This window comes from Patella vulgata, chromosome 1, assembly GCF_932274485.2.
Source record: "Patella vulgata chromosome 1, xgPatVulg1.2, whole genome shotgun sequence".
Classification (NCBI taxonomy): domain Eukaryota; kingdom Metazoa; phylum Mollusca; class Gastropoda; family Patellidae; genus Patella; species Patella vulgata.
The window spans coordinates 29,979,550-30,000,432 of record NC_065879.2 but is presented as its reverse complement, the minus strand read 5'-3'; the positions used below and the strand labels follow the sequence as shown (position 1 = coordinate 30,000,432).

The following is a 20,883-nucleotide window of genomic DNA, read 5'->3' as shown; positions in this document are numbered from 1 at the left end:
GGGTGCAGTTCTCTGTGTGTGTATCATTATTTAACTGGTGTCTCATTTATTGAAATGAAATGGGGTTTAACTTCCTACTGTTTTGCTCCGAACTGGGCTAATGATGATGGGCATAAGCCATACAGTGTGCTACGGCCTACTCTTATATTGAATTCCAACTGTCAAGGGATCTTTACGTGCATGTCAATGTGTACACAGGACCTCGTTTTTTTGTTGTCCCATCCAAACGACTAGACAGCTGTTCTTGTCAGCCCTCCTTCCTGCATCACTGACAAAGGGGAACCACGCCGAAAAATCTGGATGGACTTTCTCGGCCAATGCAGGGATCAAATACCCAACCTCCAGACTAGCGAGCCAGCAAGCTCTTTAGACCCAAACAACTACCGGAAGCTCTTCAAAACATCAGTTAGAGCCGGAGACGAGCTTCTTAACTAGCTGTAACCTTTTGACTGGATAAACCCCTCTATAACTCCCGAGTATGCTTAGTAGTGACATCTTCCCATGATACAGCCAGGCTTTTATAAGCTTACATTTAAAGTGTATGTTTAATGTTGTCACCTGTCGATAATTCTTCATAATTGATACATTGACTTTGCTGGTGGGCATGTGTTACTGATCAAGGCAAACTATGTAATTATTGATGAATACATTACATTACAACAGATATATGTGCAGGCGTGGGTTTCTCCAATCGTAATATTTTTCTTAGCCTAATTACCATGAACTGCTAGTCAATTCAAACAGTTCATTATCAAAGTTTCTCGAGTGTATTTATATAACCTCTATAAATTATAGAAGTATCAGAGTAAGTACATGGATATTTTCCCCCAGAGGACCTGACCTAACCTGTACTTAAAACTGAAGTCCAGATAGCAGGAATGTAAACTTTTAACTGGAAGATACACTGGTAAACATACAATACACATGCACCCCCACAGCTAATAAACCCTTACCCTACTCAATGTATGTTAGTGGATACATGTAGGTAGATAAACACTAGTGCATAAACGATAAACCACATTAATATCCAATACACACTTGATAATATAGGTCAGTGGGCATGGGAATATAAACCAGTAAATATACAAGAATATACCTCAGAGAATATGCAATACACACCAGTTAATAAACATTATAAATATAAGATTTATTTTCTTTTATATTTTAAAGCATTTAACAATTTTATAATTAACAAAATTTAACATAAATATTCTACATGACTGTTTTACAATCATATTATCATATGATTCATCTGCCTGAAGCCTAAATACAGCAGGCATACACCTCATTAAATGTCTGAATAAATCATCATCATAAATAGTGACATATGTATGTAATTAGTGTGGTATGGTGCTAAAAAAAGGAATCGCTAGCCTTTAAAAAATTGGAAGGAGTTACTATTATTTTTTAAAGAGTTTTAAAACAAGTACTGTGCCTACACCCTAATTACAATAGTTTATTTATAGGTTAGCATTACCGCAGATTAAACAAAAAGAATTGACACAGTTCAAGAATCTGTCTCATAAACCTTCAGAAGTGGAAATTAAACATTTCACGGATTGTAAATTTTGATTTTCTTGAAATAGTGAGTGAATACTGTCCCCACTCCCAAACAAAGTAAAGGAACTTTGTTACCACAGCACTACACCACAGCATACAACAGATTTGAAATAACTATTTACAGACATACTTTGCTCTTTATTACAATATCTTAATATATTATGTAGATTTCTAACTACCAGCTAAAAGATCTCATCTCAGAAAAGCTTAAATCTAACTTAATGGCTACAGGTTATTTTGATTTGTGACCAAGGAAAGCTCCATACAATTAACTTAAATCTACTGATGTAAAATTATAAATGTAGAGAGATACTAATATTCATTTCACAAAACTTGCAAGTCAACTCATGTGAAAAGGCTGCAAAAATTGTGCAAATTCTGTAGAATACAAATTCAAAAAACACAAAAGGTAATTTTTCTATGGATACAAAATTTTCAAATAGCCTTCACAATATGACACTGTATTTTGTTTTATAGGTGGCCATAAATATATTTTTTACTTTATAAACAAAGGTTGGAAGATAAAATTTTGATTCTCAAATGGAGAGAGAGAGAGAGAAATGGGGTTTAATGTCCACTCGACACAAACTAGGTCATTTCGGGACTAACATGGTTTTTAATTTTATTTCAATAATTCGCTTGCGCATAGGGGTCTTTAGCAGTGGGAGGAAACCGGAGGACCCGGAGAAAACCCACGAGGTTGGACAGGCGACCATACTCCTTGTCACGTACAACAGGGGATACGAAACCACGCCAGTCGACTCAATGAAGGACTTTATGATACAGCGCGTGCACGCTAACCATTCAGCCATCCAACCCCCCGATTCTCAAATGGTGTAAGGTCCTTATAAAGGACTATTGTTCCCTAATTTCATCATTTAAATTTCATCAGATTCTAGTCACACATATGCAACAGTTTTGAATTGATTTTCACATTAATCAGCCACAATATGTTACTATACAGACAGGATATTCACAATAAATAAATCAATATACTTTATTATAAAACATCCTAGAAATGAGTAAAATTAGATACATGTATTTATATGGCATGGAAGAGTCAATATCTTATGGTATGGCATCAATCAAACAATTGATTTTCATTCTTCAAAGAAAAATCATTGTGAACTTGCATTATTTATTGATCAAGAACTCATTGTCACAAATTAATTTTAGAAGTTTAGGTTTTAGATGATTAAATCTACTTCATTCATATAAATCATCATATGGAGAAAAAAAAGGAAACATTCCTGAACAAAGATAAACACTCAGTTTATGGCACACATACCATACAAAAAAGGAAAAACATATTATCCAAATCAATTAGTCTAACTTCATGGCTATGTGAAGTTTGTATATTATATTTTATTGATAAAATGTTGTGATCTTTATCCGAGTTAATAATTAATAATTCTGAAATGTCAAAATTCTTTAACCATGTTGCTTTTCTACCTGCACACTCACTTAAAGCTTAAGTGCCTGAAGGTCAATTAAGCCTATTCCTATTTATATTTGTGGCTCAGTGGCTAAGGCACTGGTTCACTAACCCGGATGGGACTATAAACTGAGGTTCTGTGCACACCTTGACAGTTGGAACATGATCAAGAGTAGGGAGAAATTCCACTGTTAAGACCAATATTTATTTTGTATGGTGTGATAGAATATTTGTTGTTAGTACAAAAAATTGGGGTGTTTAATTAGATTTTTATTGTTTTAAAGTAAAAAAGGCAATATTTTTGATTGTTAAAAAAATACTGATTGGACAAACTAATTGAAAGATATACATTTAACTGTCCTTGATGTAATTTGAATAATATTATGATTATTTTATATGTACTGTTTCAATTGGAATGTGAATTTTTGTTACAAAATCAAATCGTGCAGTCAACCAAAACAGTTTGGTTATGAAATACATTTATTATAAATAATAAATTGAAAAAAATAAGTTATAAAATATCGATTAATGTAGCGTTAACACTGAATGATAACTCTATTGGGACCATTTTATAAATCTAGGATCGGATCTCTTTCAAAAATGTGTTGGCTGGTCAATTTTTGCATTGCTTTAATTGAATCAGTAATTTCCTTTATTTCTAGCGGAAAATATCTAATTTAATGGTATGTAAATTGACTAACATATCAATTTATCACCCAATAATACATTCTACAGTAGATATCGCTTGTGTGATATATTTCATAATCTGATTGGTCAGTTGAAAAGGAACTACTTTTTTTTATTTTCAAAGAACAGTTCATTTCTTATTAAAAGTAACTTTTTTTATTATTAAAAATGAACTATTGTTATTCAATTGACCTTGATGGAAACACTGGGTCAATATAAAGGACTTTGCAATGGTTGAATTGCTGTCAAAAAATGATGTATCACTACGCCGTAATGTTCAGTAAAAGTGAAATCTACAGCAAAGATATATATTTATCTATTTGTGCATGTAAGAAGGGATTGGGTGATAAATAAAATCTCCTACTCGTCTTTTTTTATATCAAAAAATATCAACACTCGTTGATAAAGTAAAAAAAAACTCGGCAGAGCCTCGTTTTTTGTTACTTTAACAACTTGTGTTGATATTTTTTGATATCAAAAAGGACTGGTAGAAGATTCTCTATTTGTCAGCCAGTGAACTTCACTGCCTTTCAGTAACAATACTTTCGCGCAGCTTTACCTATTTTACCTTAGTTTTTTTTGCAGATATCATAAATATTATTCAGAATATGTTACAAGCTACATAAAAATCATCAAGAAATATTTTTCTTTTCTTGAAACATGTTAATGAGAATGGAAGCTTATTGAAACCCAACTGTCAAAATTTTCAAACCGAAACTCTAGTCAGGACTGACCAATATGACTGAAAAGAGTCGCCAAGTTGACTTTTCATTAGTTTTCTTTTTTAATAATAGGAACTCTAAAAGCCTTGGCTGCTGCTGGTGATATAGAACAGTTTAACAGTGACAGTGGACTAGGAGACCCATAAGCCAACAATTTACTGGTTTTCTTTCTTATTAAAGCTTTTCTTTTAGATAGTTCTACATCCTTTTGTGACACATCATCTTGATTCTCAAATGATGTATCCCCTTCTGTCATCGGACTAAAAAACTGTTCAAGATCGACTGGTAAATCACTGTACATCTTCTATAAAATTTAATCACAAATTTAATAATGTACATCATCAAATTACTACATTTAGAATGTACAGTACATCCTCATTTTACATGTCCGATGGTCTGTACACTGTCGTTAGATCCGCAATTGGCTGATCATTTGATGCCGTAGAATATGTTCACACTGTAAGCATTGTCTACTAAACTGACATGACAGATTCTATTTGGAAGAATTCAGATTTACAATGTTCAGATCGGTTCAAAATATTTACCCAACCAATACTCCAGGATGTGTTTTCAATAGAATATAAAAATTATTTGAGTTAACTGATACTGAAATATATATCTGATTGTGGTCCTACTGATCACTGACAAGACCCAACAAGAGTTTTTTTTTTAAATTAATGCCCAAGTCCCAAAATATTGCAAAATATGACCGACAAGGAAGATATGCTGTTTTATGCATATTCTACACATCATTTCCAAATTTTAAAGAATTTCATGGATAATTGAAATTTGACAAAAACAGTCTTACTATAACCACTGACAAGAGGTTTTTCTTTTTGACAATTTTACTTACCGGTAATTTTGTCAATTTTTGTCAACTTATTGATAAAAAAAAGCTCTTGTCGGTGATAAGTAGGAACGCTCCAATTAAAAAGATAAATTTTAATAATTATTAACAATTATATTATACCTCAGGAGTCTTAGCAACAGTTTTCTTCATATGTCTGTCTTGGTATCTTTTTATAGAATTTTCCAGAATGGCAATTTTTTCTTCCTGAATTGCAGATATAAAATTCAAATAGGAACTGATCAAGAGAAAAATTACCCAAACTCGAACTATGAATTAGACCATTCTCAGTCTAGATTAAAATAATCTAAACTATATACAACAATCTGGGTTGATATTCTTAGGAATACATGTCTGTAGATTAACATAAATGTATAAAATCTAATATTCATTATCTGTTAAAGATGCATTATGTAAGATTAAGATAAAGAGCTGGTCGTTTGTGCTATAACAGTTAAAAAAACAGATTAACAAAAATGAATAAATTTAAAATTTCAGTCAAATTATTTTATTCTGAGCGAAGTTATAACTGTTTGAAGCTTTGCTATAACAATAAACAAAGCCCCATTTTAGATTTTTTCATTTACCGATTATATTAAAGCCATCTGATACTGTAGAGAGTTGATTATCGGCTTGTAATGTTAATAAATGTCTAAATAATAATTTAAATAACCTTTGAAATCAGAAAAAAGATCCACAATAGGCAGTTTTAGCTCTTACATAATGCATCTTTAACTAAAGGAGAGAGACAATCTTTTGACATATTATAAATGGGTAATAAAAATACCTGTTTTAATGTAGTAAATTTCTCTAGATATTTTCTATGTAATGGAAGTTTAGAAGATTGTGATATTTGTGTAACTTCCTGTAGAACATCAGCTTGTATAATATTACTGCCATAGTGTGATTTTAATATTAAATTACAAGCTACAAAACACTTGCCCACAACCAATATATCTTTAACACCAAAATTCTGTACAATAAAACAATAGACTATATAATTGTGAGCATGTAATTAATGCAAATATTCTCCATGTCTTAAAGGCAACATTGAATTAGAAAAGTAAACTCTTGTGAATTTCTGAATCTACTTTGAGTGGAATTTAACAATCGAGTTAGAGACACAGACTATATAGCATATAAATATATTTTTGGATATATTTTCCCATTGATGCTGTATGTATTTATGATCACAATTCACAACTGTTGCTAAAATGGGTATTTAAGTATCCTTAAAAGGAGATATAGTTTAGAACTGGATTTTAAGAACTATATTCAAGTATGATATAATCTATACTTTACCTTTAATCCATTCCAAAATGTGATATTCAGAAAACCGCCATCAAAATCAACACAGTGAACAATCTGCATAGTACCTTGTCTGTAATTAGAAATAATGAACTAGACCTGCAACTAGGCATAATACATGTAGGCTTCCAACCCAAAAGGACTTTTACCTCTTCTTCAAGGAAGATTTTTAAAAACAGGGCATCTTGACTAAAAAATGTTAAACACGAATTTCTCACACAATATCAAACTACTATTAATAATGTCAAAGAAAAGAACATCACATGGAGGAATTAATCATCTACCAATAGTTTTTCTATTAAATAGATGTACATATTCTAGATAATATATAAAATATAAATATAAAATTGACTATAAATACCTTCCATTTTCAACATCAAACACTAGACCAACAAAATCAAACTCTTTGAATGCAGGTTGCCTGGCTTTTAAATCTTTTATTCTCCATACCTTAAACAAATTGTTATATAGAAACACAAAATTATATCTAAAAATTTCTCATTTTGGAAAAAACAGCATTCAGTTTCAACCATTCTAGGAATTTTGTGACTATTAATAAATACAAAGTACATTCAATTTCAATGAATTGGAGAGAGGGCCAAAAATAAATTCATATGGTTGAGGGCATTTAGTGACAATAAGCAGACAAGAGGATACAACTATATGATAATGTGAATAATAATATGTTAATTTATCATGATCAATAGCCTGAGGTCTACAAGTAGTAAGTCATTATCAACAAGATCATGTTATGTTTTAATGATAAAGATTAAAGATTGTAATATCGATTTGTTACAATTTAACCCTTTTGACTGGTTCTTTGGTCATGATCTCCACTTGTTTACGCCCAGACAACAACTGTTGGTACGATGCACCAAGATATACCAACAAAATTATACTGAACATAATACTAGGGGAAATGTTTATATCATGCATCTTGGTCTTAGCAATCAGGTGTATGATAGCTACCATACACTAGGGTCTTGCTAAAATTTACATTTGATGAAAAAACACAGAGAAAATGCTCTTACTATCAAAAATCTAATACACATATTCAGTTAAGAGACTGATATCCAGAAAGTCTTAAAAGCCATCAAGATTTATAAAAAAAAACGTCTAGTTTGTGTGCTACTGGTTAAACAAGTTTTTCTCCCTAGAATTACACAAATTGTATAATGTTATTCTCAACATGATTTAAATATTATGTTGATGAGACATTAAACATTCCTTTGTTTTATATTTCCTAATACATATCTAAGTGCATTTTTTTTTTAATAGGCATTAAAAAATAAATCACCTCTCTAGGATCATATATAACATCAAGTAGATTTTCATCTATATGTAAATGTTGTATTCTAGATTGTCTTGTTGATGTTACATGCACGGGTAAACTTTCTAATCTAGATCTAAAAAATAAAATTATACGATTTCTCTTCTATACAACATACATAGATAAATCGATTATAATCTTCTCTACGTCCTTAAGTGAGGTCATCTCTTTAGCCAAGTATTATCCCACACTAGATGTTCATTTGAACTGTTTAACTTAAAAAAGTGAGAGAGAGAGAGAAATGAGGTTTAACGTCCACTCGACACAGACTAGCCCAACCTGGTGGGTTTTCTTCAGGGCCTCCAAATGACCTAGTTTGTGTCGAGTGGAAGTTAAACTCCATTTCTCTCTCTCTCTTATTAGTGTTAGATGGAGATATCAAAAAAATATTTACTTAGAAAATGAAGCTTGTAAGTTGTAAAGTTTATAACGTTTAGATTCTTGTAGTTGACACCATTCTGGACTAGGTCTCCATACTGTTAGTATAGTAGCTACAATAATATAAACCAAAATGTATTTAACTTAAGAATGTAAGATGTGTAATTAACTCAAAAATATAGAACATGTAATCATTCCAAAAATATAAAATATGTAATCAATCCAAGAATATAAAACATAATCCATGAAGTTACGGTCCGATATGCACAAATATCAAAAGGAACCAAGATCCTTGGGTTATAGACATGCATTTCAAGTTTCATCAAAATCAGTTGAAAATTGTGACCTCTACAGTGTCCACAAGCCAAAAACAGGATTTTTTGAACAATCAGCGGCCATAATCCATGAAGTTATGGTCCGATACATGCCAACATTGAAAGGAACCGAGATTTTGGGGAGATAGACCTATATTTAAGTTTCGTCAAAATCAGATAAAAATTGTGACCTGTAGAGTGTCCACAAACAAATGTTGGACAGACGGACGGACAGACAGGGGTGGCAGCATAATACGTCCGCATGAAAGTATGAGCATATATCTTAAGTAATATAATAAACAAATCAATACATTAGATTTCAATAAAAGGTTATGTCATTATAATTATAATGACTTCTTCATGTTTTCCCTTTTATTTGCTGTATTATATCAAATAGTTCAATATGACCCAGAATAATAAACATCAAACTTTCTACTTTTCATTTCTATTATTATTAGTCATGTGTGAAGATAACACACATGGTCGTATCAATGATCAATAAGAAGAAATGAATGATTAAAACATTATAATATAGTTTAATCAAGTAGAAAGATATATACCAGCTTTATTATCTATATCTTTTCTACCGCAACCAATTAATCTTATCTTTAATAATGGTGTCACCTTCCTTTCCAATGTCGACTACAATAAATATACAAAAAGTACAATATAAATCACAACAAAACACATAATATTGCATTGATGCCAATAACAAATCCAAATGTCAAAGTGATTCTAAAATAAAATAACTAAATGATGATATTGTTTATACATGTAACACCCACCACAATGAGTCCCTAAGAGTATAAAATTGAACATAGCTTAAGGACCCAATGGGGGGTTGTGGTTTCAATCCCTGTTGTGAGTGTATGTGGCTTGGAGATAGGGGCGCCTTCTCAACCTCGTGGGTTTACCCCGGGTAGTCCGGTTTCCTCCCACAGGAAAGACCCCTGCACGTGCACTAAGATAACAAAAAATTAAAATAAGACAACTTGTTTGCGATATCACCTTCGGTGGAAGTGGACGTTAAACACTAAAAACAACAACATGGACCCAATGAAAATTAAAATTTTCTACATGGAGACATTTGACTCAGATCTAATGGACCATGCAGGAAACAAGCCAACCTTCACCTAATGAACATCTATACCAAGTTTGAACAGTCTATGTCAATTAGAAGCAGAGTTATTGTGTCCGGAAATGTTTGACCGACAGAGACAGACAAACCCATTTTAATAAATCCATAAAAATAAATATATGATTCATCAACTATTAAAGATCAAAGAAGTTTAACTGTCGTACTTCGATTTATTTTTGTACCCTTTGATAGGTTTCTAATATTATAAATAAATAAATAAATTTTTACCTGTTGATTATCAGACAAAGATTGTTGTATTTCTTGTTGTAATCTACGTTGTTTGTCATCATGTTGTTGTTGTTGATAATCTCTCATTTCATCAATCTGATGATTACTTAACCAACTCTAAATAAATAATGAATAATGTGTAAAGTCGACTTCACACGCTGCAATGTTCCCTGTGATACCCCCATACCCATATCTGGATATATACCCATCCATATAATTATGTAGTAGCTAATCGTAGCATATTGTAATGAAATTCGCACTGTGTGACACAAGCTTTAAAATGTTTCTTTATAAAAGAGGAATGAGATCTAACATTCACTCAACACAAACTAGGTCATTTTGAAACTAACATGTGGTTCAATTTTATTTCAATTTTATTTCGCTTGCACGAAGGGTTCTTTTAGCAGTGGGAGGAAACCTGAGGACCCGGAGAAACCAACATGGTTTGACAGGTGACCCTCCTCCTTGTCATGTACAAGCGAGGAATAGAAACCATCTGTCTTGACTCAGTGACAGTTATGATCTAACTCGCATACATCAGACCACTAGACCACCGAACTCCCCTTTTTATTTTTATAAAGGTTAAATTATTTTATTTCTAATGCATTGTGTTTGATACATTAAAATTTCATATCACACCCTACATCTTCTAAATTATCACACTAATCGTAGCTAGGTTGTTATAGGTAATTGTAGTTAAATGCACACAGTGGGAAACATTTCTTTATATGTCAATGTAATTATTTCTAATGTCTCATCAATTTTCAAACACCACAGTGATGATTCTGCACTGAAGTATTGTAAAAGGAAAGTGCATAAGACATTCACAAAATATTCATAGATCAACCAATAAAGTGGGTAAATACATATCAGAATTTGTTTCATATTTTTATACATTCGATAGCCTCTACATCATACAGATTTGACTTTTGTTATGATTTATTCTCAGAAGACTCCCAGGATTTGATGCACTAACTAACCAGATTATTTCTCATAAAAATATGGACAGTTTATTTAAAAACTCTTTCCGATCTTACTGTTTAAGAAAATGAAATTTGAACTATAAAATAACAAAACAAAATAGGATCAGTGTTTTAATTAAACCACCTATAAGGCATTCCATTAAATCACAAAATTGAAACTCAATGATACATTGCTCAATAAAACGTTTGTGTCAACTTTATTTTTCAGAATGATATGAGGCTATCTAACGTTTGTGTCAACTTTATTTTTCAGAATGATACTGGGCAATAAATTTTCTTACTGGTCTTTTTTATGTTAAGAATTACAGCTTCAGTTTTTTTACTATCTATTTAATTCAATATTATTTAATAAACATAATATTAATATCTTACATGACTGAATTTCTTAATTGTTTAATACTTGTAATATATCTTGTAAACTTGTATTTCTTCATTGTTTAATATTTGTAATATAATATCTTACATGTATTTCTTCAGGTTGTAGAGAATTTTCTACAGCTTCCAGTATATCTTGTCCATTTGTTAATTCTTCTATTTCACTTTTCTTCCACCTTTTATTTGATTTTCTTCTACACATATCTAATTGTATATTAATATAATCACACAAAATAGAATACATTTCATAAATAATTTTGATTTATCAAAAAAATAAACAACAAAAGTGGCTAGATAACGAAACATGCACCCACTACAAGCTTAGATGAATAAGCCCAGTTTATTTGCAAAATACCTAAATGTCTTCAACTCCAAAAACTGTGAAGTGGTTACAAAAAAAGCAAAGTCATTGGGAGACTCCAAATATGGCGGATGTTTTAGCGCCAAAAAAGATGATCTGGCTACAATAAGACTCTATTTACTGAGACCATTTACCTTACCAGTATTACTAGTTTTGAAAAGCATAATAACTTTGAGTAACATATAGAGATATGGAACTGAACAAAAATTCCATGATAATGCAAGACGCATGCTTTTGCTGCATATTTGCCTTTAAAGTAACTAAGTCTTTAACTCAATATCATCCAGAGTCTTCGACATTAAAAACACAAATTATTTGTCAATTTAAATCAACATTGATGTTGTGATATTATGGAGAAAAGATGGGCGCTATTTGTAACAAGGGACTTGAAGAATGAGGCTAGACATATTCCACAAGTCAAGTCAAACGGTGACCCATATTCTTCTTATCTGAAAAGCATGTGTAATAAACACTACCGGTGTAGACTGGAATAACCAGACACTAGAGATTGCCATTTGACTGAAATTCTTGCATATTTTGCCGAACATAACTGATTTGAAATTAGAGTAAAAACGGAAACAATGGAATATAAATCAGTTTATGTACATTCATCATATTACATTACTGTATGCGTTGCAACCCATTTGTGTCAATCTCTAGGCCTCAAATATTAGCAATTTAGCTCGTTTAACCCTTCACTTACTGTTTTGTTCACTGGATTCTAATTGTTTTTCTAGTTTACTGTACATTTTTTCCATCAGTTCCTGTTTACGACACTCATGATGACGCGATTCCTTTTCCTCCATATCTGATGTTCTGAAGACACAGCCACCATCTGGCATTTTCTCCATGTACTGGTCAAAAGAAATAAAAGAGCTCAAACCTACATGTAATAAAAGCGTAACATAGAAACAAGATATTTTATGTATTATGTGCTGTAATTTATAGCTTATTTACTCCTTATTATTGCAATGATATATACTGCATGATATTAGTTACCAATAGAATATTTGTACTCTAGATAACATTTATTACCACTTTCCATCATAGGATATACTTTACAACCAATATTACCACCATCAATATATAATGTTGACAACACTAATTACCACTTACCATCATAGGATATACTCTAGAAACTATAACATCTATAGAACCAATATTACCACCATCACTATGTAATGTTGACAACGGTACACATAATGGTCTCGGATCAGATTGGAAACCTAGTTTGCTACACCAACTTGCTGGTCGAGTTGAATTATAGCAAAGTTTCAGTTTCAAAGATTCTGGAATCTATAAGAAATATCATAAATCCAATCAAAATCAGATCTAGTGTTTTCAAAACAAGTCCATTCCAAACACTTGTCTTTTAACAAGACATTCCTATGGATAACAATTACTGGTTTATTATACTAGTGACGTTTCGACAATAGTACTCTCATCTTTAACAGTCAACAAATAGTAGATCTGAAATAACCCAGTCACTGTATATAAGTAGGATGGCTATCGGTTTTTTTAGTGACTGGCATCACCTGTGTACGTTATATATTTATATAATAAAACTTACATCTAATGGAGAACAGGCATCTTGTGAACCAACTAATTCAGCTCCACTAACTACTATTTTTTGTCCTATAACCAGTTTTTGTTTGTTGATTAGATCTAGTAATGGTATATCTAAACATGCCCATATAGAGTACCATGAATCTGTAAGTTGTACACTAGTATCTGTAACTGATTTTTTTATATCACATATACATAATACCATACGTTTACAAGCTGTATCATCTCTCTCTACTATCTTCTTTATAGCAGACCTATAACAAATACAAACATTCATAAATAAATAAGTAGTAAGATTTTGAATTTTAAATAAGTAGAAGTGTGATTACCATTTCTATCCTATTTTAAGTCATCATATTTAAAATAATTATGACTTCAAGTCAATAGGTTGCCAAGCAAAGAATATGCCCACTGCAGCCAAATCGTCTGAGCAGTCCACAATGGTTGTATACAAAACTGATCAAGAGTAACAACCCATGAAGTAATTAACACAATTAAAGTTTGATTTTTGGCTTTTAGTTCTTCCTTATGGTATAATGGTGATATAGTTAAAAGGTTTTTAAAATCGGATAAAAATTGTGACCTCTAGAGGGACAACAAGCTAATATCAAAAGGAACCGAGATCGTTGGGTTATTAACATACATTTCAAGTTTCATCAAAATCGAATAAAAATTATGACCTCTAAAGTGTCCACAAGCTAAAAACGTGATTTTTCGTAAAAACAGGGGCCATAATCCATGAAGGAACCAAGATCTTTGGGATATAAAACTATAGTTCAAGTTTCGTCAAAATTGGATAAAAATTGTGACCTGTAGAGTGTCCACAAACAAATTGTGGACGGACAGATAGACGTCCTGACGGACAGGGGTGACAACAATATACGTTCACATGAAAATGTGGGCGTATAAAAATCTATAGAATTCTACGTCTAATGAACGTAAACACTGTGTATACATTTCAAGTTAATCAGATGACAAGTATACATGAACCACAAGGTAATTGTCGATAATTGTAAGAACATAACCACTGTGTATAAATTCATGTTATTGTTCATGGATGGACCAAGAGACAGGGTCAAAGACAATAAATGTCCACATTGAAATAAAATGATACAGAAAAATAAATAGCAAAATTTAACTTCTACCTTTGACACTGATCAATCTCCTTGTCATATCTATATTTTAGTTGTAACATGACATTATTCGGTGTTAAACATCTGAAAATAATGATGGCAAATTATCATCAGACTAATAAGATAATTTGAAAGCATTCCTTATTCAAGACTTGCTCAAGAATTTACATACTGTTGAAAATTGAGTTAAATTCAATTAAAAATTAAACATACATTATGCTATTTAAATTATTAATTAGACATTAATTAACTTATCCAAACCATAATCAACTGTTGATGCTATCGGTAGCCTGTGATATTTACTGGATTTGAATACATTTTGTGATGGATGATTTAACGTCAAAATGGATAATCAAGACTTTGTTTTTTATTGTACCGACTTTAGTGATGATGATCAACGCTAGGCCTAAAACTCAATTGCTAATGTCTCACTTCTGAGTGGAGCAATTTGACTGAAATTTTCAGCAGATTCTCTTTACGTGATCTATTTTTTAACTATTATAGCGAGAACTGTCAGCTCATTAATCTCCCATAATTCCACTTTAATTAGGCCCAACATAGGAATCATTAACATGCTTATATCCAAAAGTAAAAGAGATGGAGTTTATTTAAAGAGTGGGAGAGAGAAATGGGGTTTATTGTCCACTCAACACAAACTAGGTCATTTCGGGACTAACATATAGTTCAATTTTATTTCAATAGTTCGCTTGTGCATAGGGATCTTTAGCAGTGTGAGGAAACCAGAGGACCGGGTGAAAAGTTAATTTAAAGTCACAACCTTACAATGACTGATAAATTATTACCTTCCAGCAAAGTGAGATGATAACGTTACTTCATAGGCGGCCAATTTCCATAAAATCCATCTATAATGGTTATACAGCCATTCTTCTGTTATAAGATTGATATCTACTCCTTCCATTGTCAAAAAACTTCTATAATAAAATAAGATAAATGGCTTTTGGACATTCATTAAATGTGATAAGCAGACATGAGCAGTATATTAGAAATAATAGATTTTGGCATCTGTACTATGAATAGAATATCAAGATGCTCCTTTTATCAACAATCACAAGTCACTGGCAATAACTTTGGAGCTACTTTTTTGAAAAAAATTAAAATGTATCATTTTATATCCAATAAGTATTCCTGAAAATCATATGAAAATCGGAACTACTTTTTGAAAAAAAAACCCCACTCCAGATTGAAAAGGACCATCTTTCCCCCCGCCACCCCCTAACAAACAATCACATAGACTTTTAAAAAATTCCATTAAGAAATATGTTTTGTATCTCATCTGTAAGTGCAAAGGTAACATTCGTAGGTGACAAGTTTAAAATACCTATAAAATTCTTCTTTTCCAGCAAATCCCTGATTATCAGCAACCAGTTTGGCACCATCACCTACCAGTATATCTGTATTTAGATTAGGATAGAAATCTGTCAGATTAAATCTATGATCTTCAGCCGACGTTGATCTGATACCTAACGTTGATTGTAAGCAACCTTGCTTTATTAACTGAAAAATAAAATAATTACATATCTTGAATGAACATAACTAAATAATAAAATAATTACATGTCTTAAATGACTGTAACTAAAAAATGACAATAGCTAGTCTCAAATCAAATAGTAGTGGCATCATCTATAATGTTTGCATTTTGACTGACTCTCAAATTCTAAATATCAGGTCTTCTTGTGCATTCAAGACCTCAATATCATATGTATACACACAGAATTTCTATCGGTTACATGTACAGTTAGTATATATAAATTGATGGATTACGGTACATTAAATACACCATGAGCTAAAAGTTTTTATCAGTTAAGACAACTTTAGGACAAAATCTTATTTAATACATACCTCACGCCTGTTTAAATTTTGTCTAGATAAATGTTCATAATGAATTTTCGATTCAGACCTTTCACCCTTCATACAGCTCAGTTGACCAGGTAAGGGTCGAATTTTTTGCTTCTTTTTACAACGTATGATCTTGTCTTGTTGCATTCTAGCAGCTTCTATATGACACATAAAATCATCTCTGCTGATGTTGGTATCGTCATTCTTAGTTGCAATGACAGAATCACTGATTGAAGAGTTTTCCGTTTCCAAGGAATTTTCCATCAGCCACTCTGCTTTTGTTTTTGTTGATGTTGCCAACTTCAGACATCGTTTTGCTATAAAGGGATTTGATTTATTTATTTTATGATTTTGAGTCTCAGTTGATGATACAGTAGAAGATGGAGTTGTTTTTTTATATGGTGTAATAAACTTAGATTTATCTTGCTGTCTCTGTGGTACCAAAAGACTTTCCAACTGGTCTTCATAACTTGCTTTGCTGAAATAAAATGTGGTACCTTAAATCACCTTAAAGTCAAATTTTAGAGTTTTCAGTTTCTATTACAAAACTTAACAAGAGTGTCCACTACATGCTTAAATGTCTTTATATCAATTCTTGACAATTGAGGAAGCCAAAAATTACACATTAAGCACCAAGCAATCACAGAGTCCGAATACAGCATTTTGTCTATAAAGTTAATACTATGTATGAAATAGATACACAAAACTCTAACCAATTATTTTGATAATCAAGCTACCTTTGTTGAAGAGTTTTAGCTTCTAATGGTAAAAAATGTCTTCCATCTGTTTGTCGTCTATCAAAATAACGCTGCTCTGGGCGACTGTATACAGGTCTCCTTTCATCATTTGACACCAAATCTAATGATTTCCCTAAATAAATACCATATAATTACTGAATACATACTTTCATTAGCTACGTTATCTACAGACACGTGAGTAGTAGCGTCCAATCAGAGGTTGTGACATCGCAACCTCCACGGAAACCTTGACATCGAAGGAACCTTGAACTTTGCAAGTCGATTATCACAGGTAGACATTTTAGCTTGAAAGCGCGAGACTTGGTATTCGCGGCGACCGAGGAATCTGATAGGCTCACAGGCTGGGCATATACCCAATCGAAATTAGTGCCGAAATATGCAGTGTATTACGTGAAGGCCTTGATAACATGTACGTAGTTAAAGCGAGATCAAGCCTTATATTGAAGATGTGGTTTAATTAAACTGACTGATTAATTATCATTTTGAAAATCTTGTGATTTTATGCCACAATATGGGAATAGGATGGAGTATACATACTTGAATTATTGTGGTTGTATCTTGATACAGGAGTGGTTTGAAGCTTCTCATCATTTTCTTTTAAACTATCTCCATTTCTCAAACCTGGTGTTTGTAATGTTGTACTCTCTCTCCTGCAGGATTCAACAAAACTGTTGGCAACAAGTTTTTGGATGGACTCCAGATTTGGTACCAAGGAAGATGATTCTTCTAGAATGTGAGATACATTTTGAAGTGATTTAGAACTAACAGTCACGTTTTTTCCTGAAGCTGTTTGGAAAAGATTGTTTCTTTTTGAACATGGCATGAGGTGAGGTTGGTCATGAAAAATATCGGACACATCTTGGACAGATTTAGCACTAACATTCACATTTTCCCCAGAAGCTGTCTGGAATAGACTGCTTGTCTTTGAATCTGGCACGAGGGAAGATTCTTTATCAAAAATGTTTAACACATTCTCAACAGACATTACACTAACACCCACATTTTTCCCAGAAGCCGTTTGGAAAAAACTGTTTGTCTTTGAATTTGGCACAAGAGAAGATTCTTTGTCAAAAATGTTTAATACATCCTCGGCAGACTTTGCACTCACACTCACATTTTTCCCAGATGCAGTTTGGAAAAGATTTTTTGTTTTTGACTCCTCATTAAAAATGTGGGACACATTTTGAAGTGATTTAGCACTAACATTTACATTTTTTCCAGAAGCTGTTTGGAAAAGATTGTTTGTTTTTGAATCTTGCTCAAGAGACGCATCTTCGATAAATATATTGGAAACACTTTGAAGTGATTTAGCACTAACATTCACTTTTTTCCCAGAAGCCGTTTTGAAGAGATTGTTTGTTATTGAATCTCTCTCAGTAGCATCCTCTACAAAAATGTTGGAAACGCTTTGAAGAGATTTAGCACTAACACTCACATTTTTCCCAGATGCTGTTTGGAAAAGATTATCCATTTTACAGTTGGACTGGAGCAAAGGTTTTTCATTAAAAACACCTCTTACACTCTCAACAGATTTAGCACTAACAGTCACATTTTTGCCTGAAGCAGTTTGAAAAAGATTGTTCATCTCTGAGTCAGACGTGAGAGTAGCATCCTCATTGAGACATTTACCAGATTTAGCACTAACACTGACATTTTTACCATAAGTATGACTGTTTGGTTTGGAATGTTCCTCATTGAAAAACTCTGACACTAGTTGTAGTGATTTAGCACTTACATTGACACTTTTGCCAGAAGCTGTTTGAAATAAATTATTTGTTTTTGACACTGGCAAAAATGATGGTTCTTCAATAAAAAGTTTGCTTACATTTTGAAGTGATTTAACACTAACACTGACATTTTTACCAGAAGCAGTTTGAAAGGCATTTTTGGAATCGAAGTCAGGAACATTGGATTCGACACAAATTTTTGCTTCATCATTACCAAAGTTTGTATCATTATTTTCTGAATGTAGAAGAGTTTGAGCATGTGATTGAGCATCTTCAGTTGTGTCAATAGATTTTCCAGAAGCTGTCTGGAAACCTAGAAAACAGTTATCAGAATTTAGGTTATTTGGCACACTTTGTTCACCCTTACAATCGCAATGCTCCTCTCCAATCTTTCCTGTAAATTTACCAGATTCATGTTCAAAGGAATGAGGGACTTTTGTATCATCATCATCATCATCATCATCAAAATCTAACATTTCTTTAATATGCTGCCTAGATTCTTCTTTCACATCTACACTTTTACCAGATGCAGTTTGAAACATCGGAAATGTCTGGTTACTAGAACCTAGCAAAACTGGATTGTCTGATTTTAGACTCCCATCTAAATCAAACCCGTTTCTTACAGTTCGTAAAGATGTTTCTTTGACATTAACAGAGGTGCCATTAGCAGTCTGAAACATTGGATAACCTGCATGTGATGTAGCACCAGTTTCCATTGGTTTATCTCTATCTGACTGCATCACTTCTAAGTTGGTAGTAGAATTTGCTTCTGTGATACAAGCATGCCTTTGTGCAGACGAAGACAAGCTTTGAGATGTTTTGGTAACCTCTTCCAGCAGTTTTTGAACATGTTTTAATGAACTTTCCTTTACTACAACATTACAACCGGATGCAGTCTGGAAACCTGCTGTGGTAGATAGCATGCACTGAATGTCATGAAAAGGAGGAATTTGTTCTCTTTCAGCAGTTTCATTCAACTGGACATCTGTTTGACTAGAATTTGGAGACTTAGTATTCATCTTATCTTTACTAAATTCTTCTGAAAGAAATATTTTACGACCACCATTATTCAGTTTCAGAGCTGGACCGATCAAAGGAGGTGTATCAAAATTCAAATCTTGGGAGTTTTGACAGTTTTGTGAATTTTGTGAGTTTCTCTCTTTACACATTTTGGATAGTTTATTCATCTTGAAGAAAGATTTGACGTTTTCTTCAAGCTTTGAGGTTTTTTTCGCACACCTTGACAATACATTTACTGTGTTTTCTTGAGAATTGGTCTGATTTTGATCCATTTTTTCTTCTACTGTCGAGATTTCACTACCAACATTAGACTGACTATCTAATTCCTGAATCATCATAATGGATACTTGTGTGTCAAATGCTTCCTCATCTAAACTAGTCTGATTTGAGCTAACACCCTTTGATGAAGGAATCTGTTTTGAAGGCAGTAATTTACATGAAGTAGTCTTTCGTAATTCCCGATCCTCCAGAGCACAAGAAGTGTTCTCTGACATCTTTTTTATTATTTTGGGAGCTTTAAACGGATTGAAACCCTTGTGGCGAATAGGTGCTTGTTTCGATTTGGAATTGGGGGTTTTGTTAGCTGATGATGAATTATTTATGTTTAGATTTGAAGTTTCTGAAAATGACATCTTTAATTCAGTACTTGGTGCTTCAAAAGTGGTTGATAACTCTTTAGTAAAATCATCAATTATACTAATAGATGGCTTCACACGAGATGGATCGAATCTTATCATATGCCCACTTGCTGTGGCAAAACCACTTTTAAAACTAGGTTCACTTAAAACTGTGTTATTGTTAAGACTTATTGTACTTTCTTTGCCTTCACTTCTGCTTGAAAGAGTTTTTTGTTTCAAGTTAATGAGATCAGAAAGAACAGATTCCATATCTTCAGCATAACTTTCTCCTGATAATTCATCCAAATGTACTGATTTCGAAACTGCAGAGGTATAACCATCATGGGATGGAACACTTTTACAAGTACTATTTAATGGAAAACCAATGTCTTTTGAGGAGATTTCATTACCAATATATGATGTCTTTTTTTGAGATTTATTTTCATTTAGTTTAGAACAGTTTTGATTCTGAATGCTTCCTTTCTTGCAACTAATTAAATCATCCAGTTGATTTTCTAAGTCATCAATAGCATTTTGTG

At 32.4% G+C, this 20,883-nt stretch overlaps 1 protein-coding gene across 1 annotated transcript; it reads right to left on the bottom strand.

Moving 5' to 3' along the window:
- Positions 1–1,126: 1,126 nt before the first annotated feature.
- Positions 1,127–19,183, bottom strand: LOC126808765 (breast cancer type 2 susceptibility protein). Its single transcript, XM_056098559.1, has 20 exons — positions 19,114–19,183; positions 17,518–19,020; positions 16,960–17,092; positions 16,226–16,700; positions 15,705–15,880; positions 15,169–15,297; positions 14,378–14,449; positions 13,237–13,486; positions 12,783–12,962; positions 12,370–12,520; positions 11,394–11,509; positions 9,948–10,064; positions 9,142–9,223; positions 8,284–8,380; positions 7,857–7,965; positions 6,921–7,009; positions 6,554–6,632; positions 6,039–6,224; positions 5,375–5,458; positions 1,127–4,708 (listed from the first exon to the last, which is right to left on the bottom strand). The coding sequence occupies exons 1-20, from the start codon at positions 19,181–19,183 to the stop codon at positions 4,454–4,456; spliced, it is 4,353 nt and encodes a 1,450-aa protein (XP_055954534.1). The 3' UTR covers positions 1,127–4,453.
- Between the last annotated feature and the right edge of the window lie 1,700 nt (positions 19,184–20,883).